At 37.6% G+C, this 21,552-nt stretch overlaps 1 protein-coding gene across 1 annotated transcript in view; it reads right to left on the bottom strand.

Annotated features, from left to right (window-relative positions):
• Window positions 1–21,552, bottom strand: part of GPR158 (G protein-coupled receptor 158) — a 173,570-nt gene that overhangs the window by 55,770 nt on the left and 96,248 nt on the right. Inside the window, exon 5 of the mRNA XM_026044807.1 lies at window positions 11,138–11,206. Within this exon, the coding sequence (XP_025900592.1) occupies window positions 11,138–11,206 (69 nt within the window). The remainder of the gene's footprint in view (window positions 1–11,137; window positions 11,207–21,552) is intronic.

Consider the following 21,552-nt stretch of genomic DNA (forward strand, 5'->3'; position numbering starts at 1 on the left):
AGAGCTCAGAGATGCACCTTTGCATGCAGTGCATGGAGTACATAAGGTCACCACCTTCCTTTTCTTCAAGGTTCTTCAACACTTTCTATATATAACTCAACTATTTATGATTTAAAACAAGCTCATTCAGGCAAATTTTGACAGGATTGTTTGTGACATGTCTGGGAAAATGTATTTCTCCAGACAGGCTATGGAAATGCACCCAGCAAACTTAAGCTTATCATGCTGGAAAATTTCATGTACTGTATGAAATACATGGTTTAAGTAAAAGACCAATTTATTTGAATGTTTTAGGAATTATAAGAATCTTGGCTTGATCTCTAAGCTAATGTAGTGCTCAGTGTTTTAGCTTATTTTTTTTCTTTTTTTCCTGTTCACTATGAGTWGCTTCAAGTTTCTTTTTTCTCCCTAACCTATTTCTCCTAGTGAGCACTCAGTTACAAGCAAACCTAATTTGAACTTAGCTCAAAGTCCCAAACCCTTAGATTTCTTTTTTGTTGAAAATAATACAGAATGAGTTTTCCCAACTTAATTAGTTTTTCAGTAATTTAATCACTGTCATCTTAGGGCAGGGGTCAAAACAGATCAAGTCTCTCTTCGTTTAAACCTAGTAGTGTCGTATGCCCTTTGGTTCCATAAAATTGCACAAAGAGCAGCTAAAAATCTAATTCGATTGTTTTCAATATTCTTGGTGAGATGTGAAATTGTCAGGTAAGCTTCTGTAAATCATCAGGGTTTGCGTTGTAGATAAAAGGTACTTAGGGTACTGCTTGATTCACCTATCTTCCACAACCCATGGATCACCATAAAATGGGGCATATGTAACAGAGACGTTGTTTAATTAATAGCTGATCTAGTAGATCTTCTTCAGGGTTTAAGAGACTTGGCATGGTGGCATTTTGCCTTCTTGTTTGGTTATTGGAGCAGCATCACTATATATTCATTTGAAGAAAAAAAWATATATATTTTTTTTCCATTATCTCAAATTGTTTCTGCACCAAACTCTGCACACACAACCTCAAGTAGAAACGCAGCTCTTCGTAGAATCCTTTCAAACAGCACATGTCTGGAAGGGGAATGTGTTGCTGTCTTAAGGGAATCAGCTACCATGGTTCCAGAGAGCAARATCTCTTAGGGCAAACTCATAGCAATGTATTAGTCCATCCCAAACAGCTGAGAGGTCGTTCCGGGCACATACTCTGCATTCAGAGATGATCTACACATGCGTACCAGACGGATGCATTCAGGATATCTTGGAATTAATGGATATGTACTGCACACTATTACTGTATTTTGCATCTCCAATGGATTCAGYGCTGCAGTAGCAGTAACACAGGAAATTACTGCCAAATGCAGTAATACAGTCACTCTGATAAAAGCTCCCAGGTATTCAAAATGACTCCTTTAGGCTTACTTTTGGACTGCTTTTGGGTTTAGTGTCTTTCTTACCACCCATAAACCAACCTCTCACTGGACATATAAAGCAAGAAATTTCTACTCTACATAGCATGTAAGAGGAGAAYAAGAAAGTAGATATTAGACTTTATTCTGCAAGGTAACTAAGGGCTCCATTAACATTCATGCACTGCTGGTGCCTTGCCTGCTCTAGTATGCATCTAAGCTCTCCCCAGCACCTACCACTACATAAATACATAAATCTACCTGGTTTTTGACAGTGCTGAACTGTTCAGCATCTAATGACCATCTGAGCCCTTCACAGCTTTCAGCATGTAGGGGCCAATCTCACTCATAATGCTTGATATGAAAGATGAGAAGTGAGGATGGCTTGGCAGACACAAAAGACAGCTAGAGAAAAATGATTCCTTTCTGCTCAGGAACCCCACTCAGTAATCACGAAAAACACCTTTTAGATCCCTGATTTCCTGAACTCCTTTCCTGAACGGATCTCTGAATTCCCAAGGGAGTTCAAGGACATTTCTGTGGATGCGGCGCCGGCTCCGAAGCTTCCTGGCACTCTGGGGYGGGCCTGTCCTCAGCCCGCACCAGTGCTGCTCTCCCGCTCATGCCACACACCAGAGCATATTCACCGGGAGAATGCCTTGGAGGTTACGCCAGTGCCCTAAAAATTAACAAATCTGAGACACAATTAATTCTTCCATGACTGCTCACTAGAAGATATAAATTTGAAATATTAATTTGAGCAAAATTTGGACCTCCTCTTGCTCTTTCCCCTTGGCTTTGCAAGATGCCCACTGTTCCTTATGTATCTTAAATCCTGCAGGCTACAGCACTCCAGGAAGARTGTTGAGTTTGAATCAAACACCAGTATTTTCCTCTATTTTGTTCATCATCCAATCTCTGTCATGTAAACTAGGTGCACAAGATAGTTCTGAAATAAAGTCCATGAGGGACTGCAATCAAGTTTCTGTCTGCTAGTATTTTTATGGTTAGTGATTTGAAGCCTGCCTAAATATTCTCAGATCTTATTCTCATACAGTGCCTATCTGCTGTAGCAGAAAAACAAAAACAAGTGCATGTTACCAGACATTTGTGAAGGTGAAAAATTAACCATTTAAATATGTCCATATTCACACTTATGAGAAAATATTTTAAACACTAACACTTTATTGTTAGCATTAGTAGCAGCCATTGATCAATGCATGGCACAGCTAAGCTCAATATCCCTGTACCAAAGAACTCATAATTTAAATGCAAGATGAGAAATCACAGGTTAATATAGAGGAAGTCCAAAAAAAAAAAAAAAAAAAATCATCTACAGTTACGTAACAGAAGAAAGCTTGCAAAGAGTAGTGAGAAACCACTGTATCTGTGCACATAAAGAGCAAGCACTGCATGCACAATCCATAGTTTTGTAGGTATCTTCTAACCCATGTAATCATGACAAAGTAAGTATGTCAGAATTGTGTCAAAGTACAAGATAACACATCTGTCCTGTTTTCATGTCTATAATGTTTAGCTGCTCAATTTTGGATTAATTTTCCTGTTGCTCACTTTTTGTGATGTTTACTTCTCAAAGGCAAAGTTCTCCATTCTGTTTTCTCACCATAATCCTTTCCTTCTCCTCCTTTTACTTGTTTTCACTTGGAAAGCACTGCAGGTAATAGCTTTACTGCCCCTGGCTCATTTGCAAGATTAGCACCAAAGAATACTAAAAATTGCAGATGTTCTATATAACTTTCTTTGAAGCCTGAAGTATGTAAGACATACTATGAGAGAACTGGGTGAAGACCCCAAATGTTATTTTCTTCCACTTGCAACTTCTGTGTGATGGAAAGAACAGTCACATCACATCTTTTTTATTCTTTTGTCCATGCATATTACCTTGAAATTAATTCARATTTTGGCTTGGAAATGCTCTCAATGATTAAACTGCCATATTTCTCTCTGTATTCTTTCTTTTCTTACATAAAGAATGTGCAAAATATTATCATATCATTAAAAGAATTACACTTTGGATTCAGATTGCAAAGAGAGATTGATACATGCTGTTATATATTGGTGTGAAGGACATGACACTCATTAATAGCTTTCCTCAATACTTGTACATATTTGCAGAATTTAGTCTCACATATTAAATGCACATAAAAATTAAAAAGTTTGAATAAAACAGTGTTTAAAGGACATTCAATTGCTTTTCCTATGTGGTATTAATATACAGAATGGTACACAATAAATAAGGTTTATAGCACATGGCAAAAAGTTGTTTCTTTCTCACATGTGAACTTGTTCTGGTGAATATTGGCTACTCCATGCCCAGTAGTACTACWCTTCCAAGAACAGGAATCTAATCTCTCCCAATATGATGAGTTATAGATTTTGATCCATGGAGTAATCTTTTAAATGTCTCATTTCCAGAGATAAATCAGAAATAAATTGTCTAGCTTCAAGGTGAACTTGTTATCTGCTGGTCCCTAACTTTTTTGTTCAAGTCTGGCAAATTAAAATTTTGACTGTTTCTGCCAAATGACTCTATTATATCATTCTCAATGTTAGAGGCAACCTTATGCGATTTTTGATACATTTAGATCATTTTATACTGCACCTTGTATTTTACACTGTATGCTTGTCTCTGCTTTCAGTTATTTAGATTATTTCTTTCCACTTCTATAAGCAAAAAGCTAATTTATTATTTACATGATGATAAGCAATCTTTTACTTTCAGTAAGAGCATTGATTAAATCCTACTTATCTCACAATCCAGAGTTTAGAAGTGAGACATTTAAAATCTTACAAGGCAAGGAAAATTTTCCATTAAGAGTATTAAAATTCTGTATTGTTTTTCCTGCAAAAATTTCCCTGTTTTGCAAATCACTTTGCCTATATACTGAAAACTGAATAACAGTGTCTAGTAGTTGATACTAGACACCATAGAGCTATCATTGTTTGTATTTTTTTAGATGGTGAGCTTGTCAAATAAATAGATATGAGCAATCTTGCCTTTGGCAATTAAGCTTGTGTCCCCCCCCCCCCTTATAAATATCTTTCAAATACCAACTTTACTCTTTCTCTGTTGTAATTCATTGAATAGCTAATCTCTCCTAATCATTAATCATTGATCATCTGTTTCACTCAGGCAGGCTGGGCTTACAACTGCATTCAGTTTCACATGACAAACAGCTGGGTAATATTATCAGATTATCTAAGTTAAAGTCTTCTTTGGCAAAATATGTTTCTACTTTTATTTTTCTTCAGATTATTGTTGATGAGAATCACAACAGCCCTGAACTAAGCAGCCAGGTAAGAGCTGAGTCTACACCAATGTCACAGGGAAGCTCTGCAGTATTTAAAGAGAGCCTACAGCCCTTTCATTTGATTACAGTTGCTGCTCCTTGGATCTCAGGTATGAAAGCAGAAATAAATAATGAGAAAAGAACATTTGGTGGAAAAATATTCCCCTAGCTTTCACTAAATACACTTGGGCAAATGAAAAAGGATGATTGGAATTTATCTTCCACCAAAATACAGTCTCTCAAGTGCTAAACTAATTAGGGAGGTTAAACCATTGACGTCAGGATTGTGCTTTACTGAGACTATGTCAGATGCTGACTGCAACTTCTAATATTTTCTTTTCCGGCACAGTTCAATTCTAGCTCATGTTTAATATAAAAAGAAATCTTGTCTCTTTAGTGGCATGGTTTAATAAATAAATTGATTTTTTATTATTCATTATCATTTCCTGCAAATGTTCTATTAAATTTATGATTTGTGCTAATATATATGGGATCCTCTCATTATGTATTGATTTCTGCTCAAGCTTAAGTCACTATAACAAAATTTAAGTACATATTTAAGTATGTTTAAAAATAAGCACTGTGCCTGTCATCTCATCTCACTTGTCCAGTGGTCAATGTGATCATCAAATCCTGTAGCATAGGAAAAAAYACTCACATCTTTTCTACTCTATACAACAGGAGTTAAATAAAATAATATGCATAATGCCTCTGAAACACAAGTCCTTCTCTGTTTTCTTACTCTAATTCAGCAGGAGCTGTGGGGACAAGTGAAGACTTTTACTAATTAGACTTCTTTTTTTCTATAGTTCGCCAGGTATTCCTCAATGATTCCTTTGGCTTTCCTATGGCATCAATGTGGTCTCTCACCCAGTGCTAGTTAAGCCCCAAATAATTTAGTTTTAAGGAGCAGAGCAAAGAGGATGGAGTCATTATTGGGTGGTTCCAGGCATTACTAAGAGGCAGGGAATGACTATTCCCAGCACTGTTTTCCTCCATGTTATTTCACCCCCCTTTTACCCCTTGATCACATACAGATCAATGCTTCCTTCGACCACAAGCCAGCTCCCCACCACTATTGCTTTTCAAAACACAGCAGGCTTTTCATTTTTGAACATGGTATTTCTTACACTGCATCAAAAAAAGAGAAGTCCTGACTAAATATTACGCCCTGTTTTTCAGGTTTTGTGTGTCCTACCAACTGCATCCTTAGAAAACTTCTGGGACTAAAAAAATATTATTGCTTCCTATACTCCTATCCTGCACCCTGGGATCAGTGGAAGGAGGAGACTGGGGTTTGTCCTGGTATCACCGCCAGTGCCCTGTGTCTGAACAGGGCAGGACATGGAAGAATGATGACACAGTACTTCTGCCTTCMCTGATGTTATCTACAGCCCACCATTTAAAAGAACTATTATATGTTTCAGTAACATCATGTATTTCATCACAGRATTCAAAAGCTACAATCAGTGTGACTGCTCCTCTGCTGTAAACGCTCTACTCCTGGAGATTTTTTAAGACCTGCTGGGATAAAGCCCTAACTAACCTAGTCTTATCTAATGGCTGACCCTGCTCTAAGTGTAGGACACCKGACCAGAGGTGACTTGATATCCCTTCCAACCTCAGTCATACTCTGAACGCAGCACAGGATCTACCTAAACACACTGAACATGCTCCTCACCAAATACTACCWTCGTATTTTTTTTCTACATTACATGATATCAGAGCTCTTTGGGCTTTTCCATATCCTAACCATTTGCTAACTACACAGAAATACCAATATCTAATCAAGACCATCAACAGTCCCAGGGTTCATGTAGATAAGCATATATACAACAGCTTCTAGTTAACCCCTTAATAGTAGCTACTAGACTTTTTAGGATAGCTATAAGGATTAGTGAGAAGCAGAACCAYAAAGAACTGTTAGTGTGTATCCTTTTTTACCCACTGAATCAAACACCCTTATTTAAAAAAAACAGAAGATGTTTAGTGCCTGCTTGCTGTTATTAAGAATTCTGTCACGAACATGTTACTGGGGCCAATAACATTGGTACAGGGAGGTCTGGAGCAGGAGCAAAAATGTTTCTAGCACCCGTGAGACTCCTGTACTTCAGAGCACTACGGCAGCTCAGTCTGGGTTTATGCATTCAAAACAAGATGGCTTTCCAAAAAAAGCTGCTGGTTTACTGCTTAGATGTTGACCTCCAAAAATTCATTTGCCTGGCACTGATGCTAGTTTGAGAGAGACAAGCTATTGTATACTTTTTYCCCCCAAGCCCTTAATTCTCTGCACCAGCAAGACAACAGATAAAGAATCCTGTAACRTGGCACTTAAAATCTGCCTTCTCCATTGTCTGGATACCCAGTCCGCTTTGATCACAAAGACGCATTCTAGACTATTAGGGACATCTCTGGGGATTATCTCAGAGCAGATACCCACGCTGGGACCAGGACTGCAGTGCTGTCAATACTATTCTAGACAGGCATGTTCTCAGAATCACAGAACGGTTGAGGTTGGAAGGGACCTCTAATGATCATCAAGTCCAACCCCTGTGAACACACAGGGACATCCACAGCACGTAACCCAGGAAKGCTGTGAATGCCTCCAAGAAAGAGACTCCACAACCCCTCTGAGCAACCTGTTCAGGGCCTGTCACCCTCACAGTCCAGAGGTTTTTCCTCAACTTCAGATGGAACTTTCTGGTTTTTAGTTTGTACCTGCTGTTTTTCATGCTGTTGATGGACACCACTAAAAATAGTCTGGCACCTGCCCTTAAAATATTTATATAGATTCGTAAGATCTCATTTCAGTCTTCTCTTTTCCAGGTCATTCTTTAGCTACTGTGAAACACCAGAAGAAAATGATAGGTTTTCACTTTAAGAACAAGCCCTGATGAGAAATACCCTTTGAACAGTGACAACAGCATAACCTGTTGCTGAACCTATGTGTTCTTTTACRGAGAGACCCAGTTCTTAATTATTCCTTCCAGATTGATCATAAGAGTAATTATATTTTGACAGGAAATGTTTAAACCTTCAGAATCACCCCAATGTATAAGAATGGGCAGTGCTAAATGTGATGGAAAAAGCAGAAACTTTCCATCTGCCTCAGTGAACATCAACATATAAGGAATAAACAGTTAGTGAGCACACATGATGTATCACTGCCATCACTACCAGCTCAGATCCATGCAGTTGCAACAGACAAAGCTGATCTGCCTCATTATAATTCAGGAAAGCTTAGTGTGTTGTCACRAGTAGAGCAGAATTTGAATAATGAATTTTGGTGAAGATCATGATTTGTACTTCCTGTTCGTTTAGAAGGGCATTACRACAGCTGTTTTTCTCACCAAAAGCATCTGTTTGGCATTATTATTTTTCAATTAATGACAGTACACTTTGAATGGATTACAGCATGCAGATACAAAAACAAAGACAATTAGTGAACGAAATTAAGCAATGTAACAAAGTAGATTTTGGTTTCCATTTAATTGGAGGGTAGGGAAAGTCGGAGATGCAATACAGCCCTTCTGAACACAGGAATTTTTATATGTTGAAGGCTCTCAACACAATCTAGGAAAGATTGGGAGCATGGATCAAGCAAAAGCCAGAATTAGGAAAGTGTACAGGAATGAGGAGGAAAGTTTCAAGAGCCTTAAGCAGCAGCATTGAGTAAACCTAGAGGGATTTTTCATTTTTAAATTAGAATGTAATTTTACACCAAATCCTTAAGTGAACAGAGATTTATTTATAATTGACGTTTTATCTCTTTGCATTGTAYATGCACTAAGACAAGCTGTGTAATTCTGCACTTAGTTGAGCATGGAAGTTAAGCCTTTCAGTAGAACGAGATGAGAGAAAAAGAAAAAAAAGCATTATGTTAAAGAAGAAAATCTTACCGCAGTCACACTTGCCTGGCCAAAACTGAGGAACTCTATTTCATATTTTCAATTTCATTTTATGCTAGGTGTGGAAAACATACCTGAACGTGTCTGTTTCAGGAATATAAGAGGTGAGTTTTATRTATGTTAGATTTCAAGCCCTAATGTATTCCTCACTTGCAAAATGAAGTTTAATAACACACATGAACAGCAAAATGTCAAGAGTTTACATTTGAGAATTTAACTGCCATAGGCCATACCTTGCAGAAACAGAGTCTTCTCTTTCTTAAAGATTATATAGTAGATCTCCCTGGATATATTTTGTATGTGCTCTCGCACTTCACAAATTTATTGATCCACTTCCCTCTCGTGGTGCATTGGTAGAGAGGGATAATGAAATTCTGACACTTCTGACCCAGATCCAGTCATCTTTGTTTTTCACAAAACCATATTCTTGCAATTGGTGAAATTAGGTTTAATCTCTCTGTCTGAACACTAATATGACCTTTATTACCACAGTACCTAAGTCCTTCCCTAAGAATTTTATAATAAAAATGCTAAAGTTTCTCTTTTCTGTTTCAGCTTGTAGGAGGAACAGCCTGATTAGTAACTACCTACATATAAAAGAAAGAGAGCCTAAGAGAAAGAGTGTGGGAGAAACAGAAAAGCCAAGTTACATGCTTTGCATTTCAGTGCCTGACAGAATGTGTTATCAGTGGACAGTCTTATGTAATATGAGAAAGAGATTTGCAGAGAAGAAAAAGYTGTAGTCATATATCTATACCCCAGCTGGGAAACAGCCTAATCAGGAATTTTCAGCACAACATTTTTCCCTAGATAATGCCAATCGGCTGTTTTGTACTTGCTGCACATTTAACATYGATAATGTCAGTGAAAAGGGGGAAATTTTGTTTAACATCGAGAGAAAAATGTAGGATTCAGTTATCTGAACCTACTTGCAGCTCCACTCTCTTCTCCCTTGGCTCTGAAGGGCGGTGAGGGGCCAACTCTTGCCTTTATCTCTAATATTGAGCTAGTAGAGTCACCACAAGCAGGATATCTACCATGAATTGAATACAACAGCATAGTTGAAATTATGGGATCAAGACAAAAACTGGGAAAGAAACTGAAGAATCAGTCGCAGGTGAGCAGTTTGCAGACTCAGCACAGCATGGGTTTCCACCCATGTTCTCCAGCCCTGGAGGCTGTGAGGAACTTGTGGTGTTCTCCAGAGCCAGCACTGTGGAAACGCCGGGTGGTTCTTCTGGAGCCACCGCCTTGGGAAGCACCTAACTGGCTCCAGGACTCTCCGAATAACTGGGAAAGCAAGCCAGGGACCGTCATGGATAGGAAAGCCCTTACATTATGTTTTATGCTATGCATCTCTGTAAATGCTTTACCCCATTCCCATACCAGTTAAGGAAATGAAGCTTGGGCTCTCTGCTCTCCTCACTTAAAAGGCATCTCAAGGAAGCTCTGAAAGCCCAGGGAAGGGGCTTGAAAAAGGAAAAAACATTTGTATAAAATGAAAACAACACATGCAAACTGAAAGATGAAAAAAACACAAAAAAGCACTATGCATTCTTTCTCTTTAACTTGAAAGACCACCACCATTCTAAATATAATACATAACAATTGCAGTAGGACTTATATTTATTATAGCATTCCTCACAACTTACTTCACTACAGTTTATCTGCAATTTGTTACACAAAGGCTAAGGAGCTTTGCCTTCCTGCTGCTTTCCCAGGGAATATTCTTCTGGTTTGTAAAAGCACAGAAGGTTCTGACCACTTAGGAAAATGGAACGCGAACATATTTTGAAATAATCCACAACTCTGTCTGTGTTTCTGTCTCCTCTGATCTGTGTGCTTTCCAGTCACTTCACTCATCTTACAGTTTSATGTCTCTTTACCCAGTGGCTATACTGAATTTATGTGCAAATTAATATACTCAAGTATTCTCATACTTTCAAGAGGGAAAAAAATACAGATTTCTATGACTTCCATGACACATTCCTCTAGTGAATGCTAAATTAATTTCCTACTTACAGCATATGGAAAATACCATCTCATTTTTCCAAACATTAGATATTTCAGATGTCACATAGCTTTAGAAACACTTAAAATATATGGCAGAAATGCACTGAAATAATTAATTCTTTGTACAATTCCAGAGAAACACTAAGTATGTCTATGATTTCCTTTTACACATCCAACATGTTTTCCCCCACCCWGTAGAGATATTTTCTTTCAATGCTAATATTCACCTTTAACACAAGACAACAGAATAACTAAAAACTTCCCAAACCAAAAATATTGAAAATATTCCCTTAAACAGAAAATGGAGAATTATCACAAGTAAAGCAAAAGATTCAAACATTCTCAAGAATACTTASAGTAAACAGAACATTTTGTTAATCAGATCACATTAATGATTACATAACAACTTCCAATAACTGTATCTGTCATCAGAGTGATTTATGTTTTATGGTGTTGGCAAGGATAACACTTAAAAACTACATATATATATATAGTTTAACTTACCGGRAAGTACAGAAGGAGTGATCCAAAAAGAATGGTTTCCAAAAGAACCAGCCCTGAAGCCCTGATACTCTAGGGAACAAAAAACAGAAAAGAATACAAATCATTAGAAAACTCTCTATGTGCATAATTTAGATGCCAGGCTCTTCATGGAAGGCACCTGGACTTTTATCAGTACAATGTTTCCACAGTAATGTTAATACAGTATTGAAAGTCATCTGCCATATTTGTATAAATATAGAGAATATTCCAAATTCTTTGGTTCACAAGCACATTACAATAGTTTGTGTTTTACAAAATCTAGCCTCAAAAATCATCCTTTTTCACGTTAAATATTATTTGACTCACATTCTTGGAATATATTTTGAAATCGCTGAATTGTTCTCAAGTGTGAAGAATAGGAGATAATGGGAATTACAGATGTGAATTTAACTGCAGAATTTATTCTGTGCCATTTTAATCTGAAGAACTGCTTCACACATTTCGACCTGCGTATTTAAGATTTATGACTTGGCTTCAATAGTAAACATGTAGGTTATTCATATATATATATATATATATATATATATATATATGTAAGTACATATAAGTACAGAATATGCTCTTAGATTGAAAGTATCTTTATTTTTTTCTCCAAAATTTGTACAAAGATGTTGATTCAGACATTAAATTGTCAGGATTCTAAAATACTGTGCCGTTTTCTCATTGATTCTAATGCTGCCTCCATCGTAGTTTTTTTATACTTTAAAATCAAAAAATCAATTATTTTTCTTACTATAAGGCTTATTCCAGTAAGTTTAATGACTTATATATAGCACACCTAAAGCTTATACTAGAAGATAAAATATTAATACTGCATTGATTTCCTTTAACCAGCTACTTTCCTTTGACATTTCTCTATACACTATTTTGGAAAAACACAGTGTTTTCCTAACCACAAGCAATGCAGTCTAATAGGGCAGTAATGGAAGCTCTGTCAAAAATCTTTTGAAAAATCCTTTTACTTCCCATCATTAAATCTTGTGAACTGGAATCRGTGGTTCAGTGTAATCCTTCTGATGGTTACAGATGTTTAGCTTCCATATATAAGGTGACCATTTCAATAGATTWACTCAGAAAGCTTTGCCCTGTGGTCCACTTTTCACTTGAAAATAACCAGTCTATTCTAGTTAAATATTTTAATTGAAACCATAATCAAGCTGAGAATTCATATTTCTTCATTAATTTCTTCAGCTACTTTTACAATTTTTGATGTTTTTCATACAGGTTGAAGAACATGCAGCAAACTCTTACGGAATCTTTCTAGCATAAGCCAATTATGTAGCTTCTTAATTTCTTGTAACGGTGGCATTTTGCACTGAAGGTTGTCCAAAGCTTGCCAATGAGACATTGCCAACATCCAACACACGTATCCAACTCAAAAGTGCATGTTTGTGCTAAGGACTTTCTTAAGGAAAATCCCTTTCTTAAGGACATGGACTCAAATTAACACAACTAACACCTGGACTGAGGATTAGGAACATTTTTCACAGGTCTTGAGGTGATAATGGTGCCTATTTGGTCATACCATGACTCTACCACCTGAATGGTTTCAGTCCAATCTACAAGACTAGAAAGACAACAGTCAGCAGGTGATCACTAACATCAGTGTTTTATCATCAAATCATTTACAGTCACATTCCTATGGGATCTCAGGTAACCATTATACTGTTCTCTATATGTGCAGTTCTGGCTTCAGTATCAGGGTTTTTAATTTGGCTGTGATTTCTGTAAAAACTGCTGCCTGGTTTGTCACAGTTTAGGGAACAAACATGCTACAAGCTACGTGGGACCCTTTGAGGAAAAGATTATGCTCTGTCTGCTGCAAAACTCATGGTCATGTTTGCTGCCACAGGATACATCATGGTTAAAAAGTCCTGTAAAGAGGCAGCAACAGATTTTTTTCTACCTGAGTTTCACCAGTTCTTTCCAAACTAAGTAGTAAAAATAGAAGATGTCAGCACTAAGGCTCATAAAACTATTAATTAAATCCATAAAATGACACTTTCTAAAATGATTTACAAATTCCTACCCATTTCACTGGTGATGGATTAATGACATTTGAACCCTTCTAAATGAATCTTGTCCTTACAGATATCAGTGCTTTGAATTCTCATCTTGATGAGTTTTAATGATGAAGCATCAGAAAATGAAGTCTTTAAGACAGTGCCTTGCACAGTATAACTAAGCTGTATTCCTCCTCTGCATAATCTTTTTCTGAAGGTGCCGTGTTATATAATCACTTCCCTCTATTCTACAATATTAACATTCATATTCTGTGTGAAGTTAGCATCTAATTACTTCTGCATATAACATCAGGGAATACAGTGTGTGAAAGCATATTGAAGTGTTTATTTTCACCAAGCTTAACAAGAATGCAGGCTGAAGATTTTAAATTCTGTTTTTTTTTCCTTCCTTGAAAGTATATTTTAAGACTCATACAGAAATTCACAGAAGTGTTTAGGAAAAGAAAAAGGACTATGAAGACTTTTCTAATTCTAGTGAGTAACAGACTCTGTTTTGCTGATGGGAATACGTTATTTCTCTCTGTATGAGGAATAAATCTCCATGTGTGCCCTGTGCCCTTATTCCCTACACCTACCATTACAAAGTTCTTCCTATTACCCCCTTTTCCTATAGGGGAAGTTCCTGTTCTTTCTTGTTCTATCACTCATGGACATACAGCCTTTTTTTTTTTTTTTGATAGCAATTCTTAATGTACTTACAAATCATTATTATGGATTCCCTTTCAGACTTTTCCAATTTCCCCTTCACTTTTCCTTGTAGATTTTAATTTTAGACATTCAAATTTGAGGTTTCATATTAGTCTCCATTTGCAAAACTATTCTGTCATCTCTCTCTGACCCTGGATCTGAGATACATTTCTAGCACAAGCTTTGTGGAACTGATATGCTTCCATAAAATATTTCTTAAAAAGGCAAAACAAAATGCCACCAAATAGCTAAAATTTCCTTGCTTTCTGAGTAGAACACAATGTATGACTTAGCAAGTACTGAAACTTGAAAATCGATCCCCAAGCAGAGCTTATATTTACACTCTGACCATGGGGTTCCTGTAAGGCAAAGCATTTGTTTCAGTTAACCAAATTAGAGTGCTTTTTATTTCCCTCTCAATAACTACATTTTCATGTTGAGTAAAGCACAAGTACAATCTCAAATGCAAAAAGCTAGACAACTGGTAACTGGAATGCCAATGTCAGTTTTTTTTAAGGTCATATGATCCAGGTTCCCCATGATGAACCAAATCTGCCTGAGTCAGTACTAAATTTATTTGGATAGATGTGGAACCTCACTCACTAGTCTGCCAAGGTGAGGATGGTCCAGCGCTCCTGCATCGTGTTTCCCAACATCAGAGCTCTGCTTCTTTTCACCTAGAGAGGCACTCCAGAGTGAGCACACTAAGTATATATCCACATATGTACATCAAAAGACAAAAGCCAGTCCCCAAAACATTGAATCTGCACTTGCAAGAAATCCCTAACAATAAACAGAGACCCAAACAGATGATGACAGTCTCCTTTACGACTCCTGCAGTAAGTTGTATATGTACTTTGATTTCTGTATGCAATTGCATTCTAGTCATTCAAACAGCACTATAAAAACCACTACATACAGGTAACTTTTCAAGCTTGCTTTTAGCAGGCACTGCTATTGTAACCCAATGTGACACCAAAAGGCTGGAAGTTGACTTTAGATGCCAGTTATGAAAACACTAAAAGGAATGTCTCCAGATGATTTTAATTGAGAAGAGAGAAGAGTCTTCCCAATTATCTTACAGTTTGAATGCTTGAAGCTAATGAATCATGCACATTGCTTGTACAATTTAGAAACCTTTTGTTTACAAAACAAAAAGTATAACTATTTTTATAAACTATAAATGATGGCCTGAGTTGGCTCACATCTCTAATGAAGATGTAACTTTAGTCTGAGCAAGGCACAACTCCTGTGCACAGCAGATAACAAAGAATTGCAAAAAGCAAATCTTACAAAGCTTCGTGAGGAAAACAATCTACCTCCCACAAAATACAACAGGAGAACTTCTATACAACAGGTTATATGAGAGGACGGTAAAATATTACTTAATAATTCAGACATGCATACTTTATTCACACTTTATCCTGGAAAGTTTCCAATATTATTAGCAGACAGGAAAAAATGTATTATAACTTTAGCCCAAGTTTCTTTATGTGGCCCTTGATTTTGCAGTTGCTGAGAGCTCCACAGATTTTGCTTTATTTTTTCTTCACAGTCTCTTTGCAAGGCATCCCCACTTCGCTCAATGGGAAATTAATACAGAGGGAGCTTGCTCGGGCCCATGTGAGACACGGAGGGGTCAGTGAAACCAGGTCTCCCGCTGTGAGGCACCACTCAACCAACAGAAGCATCTGTCTTTTGTTTGGTTCAATACATCCGTGTATGAAGAACAGACAAAACAACAGYTGATGTGGGTATCCTACAGGGATGATAGAAATGATCCAAAAAAGCTGGTTCAAACAACTTCTGTGTGAACACCCCCTCATAACAAAGTCTTTGGCCTCTCCTCCCTGAGTTATTTTCCTGGATGGCATGATCAGAAGATAACTTGCAGGGATCAAGAACATAAGCCTTTCCAACACATCTCCCATAACAATAAATTAACCTCTGATTTGCTTCTCACCTGTGTTCTGGTAGCAACCACTGCCCATGGTTTCTGACAATGCCCTTCTCGCTCCTGCTCTAAGGAGAGTGTGGCTTACAAAACAGCATGGGAATTCAAAGCAAACTTGAACCCACATTGTGATTGTGCCTTTATCTCAGACTTTGAAACTCAGAAAATGGAGGTCTTAACCTTACAGTTACAGATTCCATAGCTTTTTGTAAAGGATTCTTCAACATTTGGGGTAGATATTCTGGCAGAGATGAACAACATCCACAAAGGGGAGAARAGTATTAATGTTTGAATAAGAAATATTACAAGCTAAGAAGAACYGGTTTTGCATAAGAGTAGGTGGGAAAGAATGAGAGACATGGAGGCATCAGAATTCACATCAATCACAGTTTTGAAATTTTACGTTTTAATTTTCTTCACTGCAATGAAAAATAAGTATTTTGATTACAAAAAAAGTAACAAGGAGCCTTTTCGTTTAGAAAAAAAAATTATATTGATATAAAAAGTATATTTCATCTGCTTTTATTTTTTACTAATGATTCCACTCTAWGTAAAAAAGATGAGGACTATGAATAAAAGTCTTGGATCAGCATCCATGCTTTAATAATGCAGAATTGATAAAAAGGGGGAAAAAAACTAAAGCAGGAAGCTGGTAGCCAATATATTAGATAGAAAATATTTCTCTGAGTCCAAAAGCATTTGTTTTACCACCAAAAATTCAGATATTCACTATACATATTTTACAAAGACAGGCACTCAAGACATATAAACAGCACCACAACTACTTGATTTTATAGGAATTTAAAACATACATAGCAGCGAATATACCACATATCTTTAAGAAAAAAAAAAAAAAAAAGCCTTTCAACTTTTAAGAAAGTACAAGGAAACAAACAATAATTCAAAGCCTCCACCAGTCCGTTTCCACCTAAGCAGCCTGCATAATTAAAAACCTTCTATGGGTCTCACTGAAAACAGGGCATTTCAGGATAAAGCCCGGTGGAATTTTCTTCCAGTTGCATGCAGCATTGGCTGAATTTCTTTCTCTATTCATCAGTTGCTTTTTTTTTCTTTTTGCATCTGGCTTGCTTGTTGGCATTCATTTTGTTTTTCTGCTAATTTATTTTTCTGGCAAAATGCTCTTCATTTTGTCTACAGTTTGTTTATTTGCTGATTTCTGTGTGCTCATTTCCTTTTCAGGGTTTTATTTCTGTATTTACTTTTTGGTGTCAGTAAAACTGTCCTTTCTTGTTTTCCCAGTCTCACTTAATGGTTACACATTGCTGACACCTAAGACACTGCAATTCATTTCGCCTCTAGTTGACTTTCACACTTAGCTTAGCCATCTCTTTCATACACCATAGACTTCTTTGCTTTTTAATTAACTGACATATTGATTAAAAATAATTACTATTATAACTTAGAAGAAGGAGGAAAAATAATGACTGAATTACACATTAGCTTCAACCTAATTGCTATCCAAAAACATTGCAATCAAATCAGAAGGAATCAATTAAAAAATACTGCATATAGTGTACCAAAGGTTGAGACTGGTCTCTACAATCCTCTTCAGCCTGAGCTGGAGTTCCCTCAAGAGCAGTTACAATCCTTACCAAAATCTGCCATGAATGGCAATGTCCATTGAGGCATTTCCAACAAATGCAATGCAAGTTGTCAATCCTGAGAGAAATGCAAGTGAATTTCCAGCTACTCCTTTAGAAGAAGCCACAGGGCCACTTAGCAAAATGCAATGTAGTTTTTAAGTATACGGTACCAAAAGCAAATAAAGGAGTAGTGTGAGGACACAGAACATGAAAGTCCCTCCTTTGACAGCAACCTGCTAAAAGCAAGTCAAAAAATACTCGAAGTCAAAAAATATTCAAAAGATCCTTAGCAGATGAGGAGTTAACTATCTCTTCCCTGTGAGATTCAGGATTTGATTGCAGCTCTTTACCAAGGTAAGCGACTGGCTGATACAGCATGTTTGGTCTATAAACAAGCTCATGAGCAGCCTGAAATTGCTTTCTTAGGCTTAATCTTGGCCGCAAAGTCAAAACAGTGGCCCCCATGGCTGGTTCTTCTGCACATCCAAGCAAGCTGTGCTGATGGAGAGAAGGCAGAGCCCTTTGCCCAGGGGCAAAGGCAGGGAAAGCAAAAGCATCGTGGTCTGAGGCGGAAGGCAGCCTGTGAGAAACGTGACCTTGCTGCTGCTAGTGGGGACCGTCCAAACTCATAGGTATTTTTTCTTATTTTTTCTTATAAACTGTGTTTTCAGTACTGAAACCCCCGTTTAGCATGCAGAGAGATCTTCCGACCTAGGAAGTCTTCAAAGAAAAGGCTGGTTCTTTGCTTTAGCTTTTCTACTAGACAAACGTAGCTGTCCCTCTGGAGCAATTCCTTTGCAGAATGCCTTCACTCAATGTGTATTACAGAAATACAGCTATTTTCTTTATTACTTCCTCATATATCTTTGTCATAAGAAAAAAAAATTCTATAGAAAGGAAGCCCGTTATCCTAAGTTTGTGTTGTCCTGAGAGGCAATGAGGATGCCAGTCCTGTGGGGCCAAACACCCCCCAACAGCGCGTGCAGCACAGAGCGTAACTCACAGAGCTGATCCAAACCCGCAGCCCGCTTTGCAACCTGCCTGGAGGCTTGCACAGGAGAAAGGAAATATGAAAGAGCGTGCTCAGAGGGAATTCATTAGCCACTTTTAACATTACTTTTACTGTATAAATAAATAAATGTATAAATAAATGTATTTAAAAAAAAGCCAACGTATTACTGCGATGTACAGAATATTGAGCAGCCACATGTCAGTGCATAAACCAAAGTCACATACTCGAAGTGGGGATGCTCAACAGCACACAAACGGTAACAGGTCTTGCTGAACCGTGCTGAGAGGGCACATCTGGCCCATATTCAGCCTGATGCTCACTGAGATTTTCTGACCTTTTACAGCAGGGCTACTGCTCAGGACATCTGATGAATAAAAAGGTCAGGCTAAAATAAGGATACTTGCTGAGATGCAACGTAAGAGTAGGTGCCTTTATTGAGATGACAGCATCAAGGCAAATGGTTTTCAAAGAGTTTCCTCACCAATCTCATTCCAAAACTGTTTTTAAGCCAGCAGTTTTTATCTATCCGATTACTGCTTCCAGTTTTGGATGTAAAAGGGTTGGGAGATAGATCTGCTTCTGCCTGAAGCATGAAAATAGAGATTCACTCCATATTCTTGGTATTGCCATCAGCTGCTTCACAGAGGAACTGGCCAGAGCAAGGGGTAATGGTCAGGGAAAGGTGGAGTGGAGGCTACAAAAACTGCAGAGCAAGCACACCTACACAGCTCCCATATATCATTTGAAGAGCAGGAAAAGCCACATCACATTCATGTCACAATACTCAAAGGAAAAAAAAATACTGTTACTCTGCTCTTTGKTTTGCTCTTGAGCAAACCATGGTTTCCTCCATGGCAGGAAGGAAGAAGTCATCAGTTTTGCACATACTGTGTGTGCTGTTCCCCAAGTGGGAACTTCTGTGTGGCAGGTGCTCACTCTTACCTTCTTCAGTCTTACCTTCTCAATCTTAATATACCTTACCTTATTCTCAGTCTTAGCTTTTCTTTCATTCCTAACAATTGCTTGAGCAGAGTGCTTTTCTTAAGCAGACCTGCAAAAAATACCATTTGTGACGTGCTGCTCTATGCCTTGGGATTTGCTCAGTCTTCACTCTATCCCTATTATGTAGACTCCATCAGTAGTCTTTGAGATAATCATTCCTTATCCCTGTATCTCTGAATGCAAAAGCCATTTCTGTGGAGAATCCCATTTGGAAAGGAAAATCCTACATGCCTCTTGGGCACTGCTAGAGGGCCATAAATACTGAACAATTTTTTGCACGAGGGAAATTAAAAAAAAAATGCGATAAAGTTAAAATCTAAACTGATGGATAAACAAGCATGAAAGATGCATTTGAATTCTGTGTGGTCCTAAGCTATTCAGGAAATACAGCAACATTAATTAGCATTGAATTTCTGAATGTCATCTCACAAAGTCAATGATATGAATGTCAAAGGATTTTCAGAGAAGAGAAAAAAGAATAAATTAAAAGACAAAATAAAATCAGGGAATTTCTGTATCCACCGCATTACGTACTATGGRTTAGCAGAGCTGTAGACTTTTGGTGATAGTCAAAGAAGAGTGCAGATTTCTCAAGGGCCACATATCAGTGTCCATAATATGCAGCACAATAAACTAGTGAGGGAAAAAGGTGAAATATTTATGGGTTTTTTCCACCTTTATTAAACAGTTCAGACATTTCTATAATACAAAGAATCACTGACTGAGTCCCTGATTTAAGGAAGCTTTCCTTTGGCAAAGGTGCTACCACCAAGATGTGATGCTGCCTCCCAGATAAACAAGACCTGTGAGTCATATGAAGACAGACTTCCTCATTGATCCCAGCTCTGCATGCAACACATTCACGCTTCATAAACTGCAAAGGGTGCTGCCACTTAATTCACAGCCACCGAGGAGGTATGGATGCATGACAGCATGACCAGAAGAGAGAGTCACAAGAAGAGAAAGAGAGGGACACAGAGAACATACRGGATTGTACTGTTGGGCTAAACTGATGTATTCAAAGCGACCAGATAATTCACCTAGTACAACTATCTCCAAACAAGTGAAACAAGCAGCTTAACTAAAAGCACATATGATGCAGGTCTGTTCATTCCTTGGTGCTTCCAGTAGGCATGGTTCTGGAGTGATCCTCAAGTTCCAAGTTTGACAGACCCCTTCTGCTGTACAGATGAGGATACTGGAGATGTCATGAGAAGCTTCCAGATCACATTMCTAAATCTGTCTCTTACTTTGCGGAAAACTCTTCCTGTTCAAATCTTTGTTTCTTGGTAGAGGTGATTCTTTACAGGTAATTCTGTATCGGTGACTAAATGACATCTGGGAAAGGAGATTTCATCAAGCTGAATATATTCACTCTGAGGTGGAACTGGCTGAAATATTTTATTACCAGTTCCTCTCCTTACTAAAATAGGCTTCCCCAGAAAATAGAATTTATGTGGTTATATTTGTATGAATATATTCTTTCTTTGATTTCCATGTGTTGGTATTTCTAAAGCCTACATTTTTTTTCTGCCTTTCATCTCAAATAACTTTCCCCAATTAATAAATGCATTGTTATCTTCTCAGTGAAAAACAGCTGTGTGAAAAAAGTGCTGATTTTCAGAAATTTAATTTCCTTTGAAGTTTTCTTATAAGAAACAGAAAATAATTTAAGACTATAATGAAGAGCTAACATAATAGTTTCAGAGATTTGTTTTTAAAAAGGGTTAGGTCCAATTTAAGGCTGGACTTCAGGGAGCAAACTCTCTGGCTCCTTCGTTAGGGACCAAAGCGGGACTTGCTAGTTCCCAGTCAGCTTCTGATATCAAGAAGAGCAGAACAGAGTGGGAACTGTCTGAACTGTCCTCCGTTCTGGCAGCTATCTTAATACTCCCATTTTGGCAAGGACCAGGAGGGCCTGAAGAATGGACACACATATTATTCATGTCATCAAACGGAGAGAGTCTTCTGCAGACTCAGTTATGCACGCTGGTGCATAGATAAAATTCCCACTTACGAGACAGTATAAATCCACCTTCTTTCTGATATTGAGCCCTTCTGAAAGTATTTGTGAAACTGGCAAAGATACCATC

The sequence above is a fragment of the Nothoprocta perdicaria genome, unplaced genomic scaffold (assembly GCF_003342845.1).
Source record: "Nothoprocta perdicaria isolate Ctin4 unplaced genomic scaffold, notPer1 scaffold_385, whole genome shotgun sequence".
Lineage (NCBI taxonomy): Eukaryota > Metazoa > Chordata > Aves > Tinamiformes > Tinamidae > Nothoprocta > Nothoprocta perdicaria.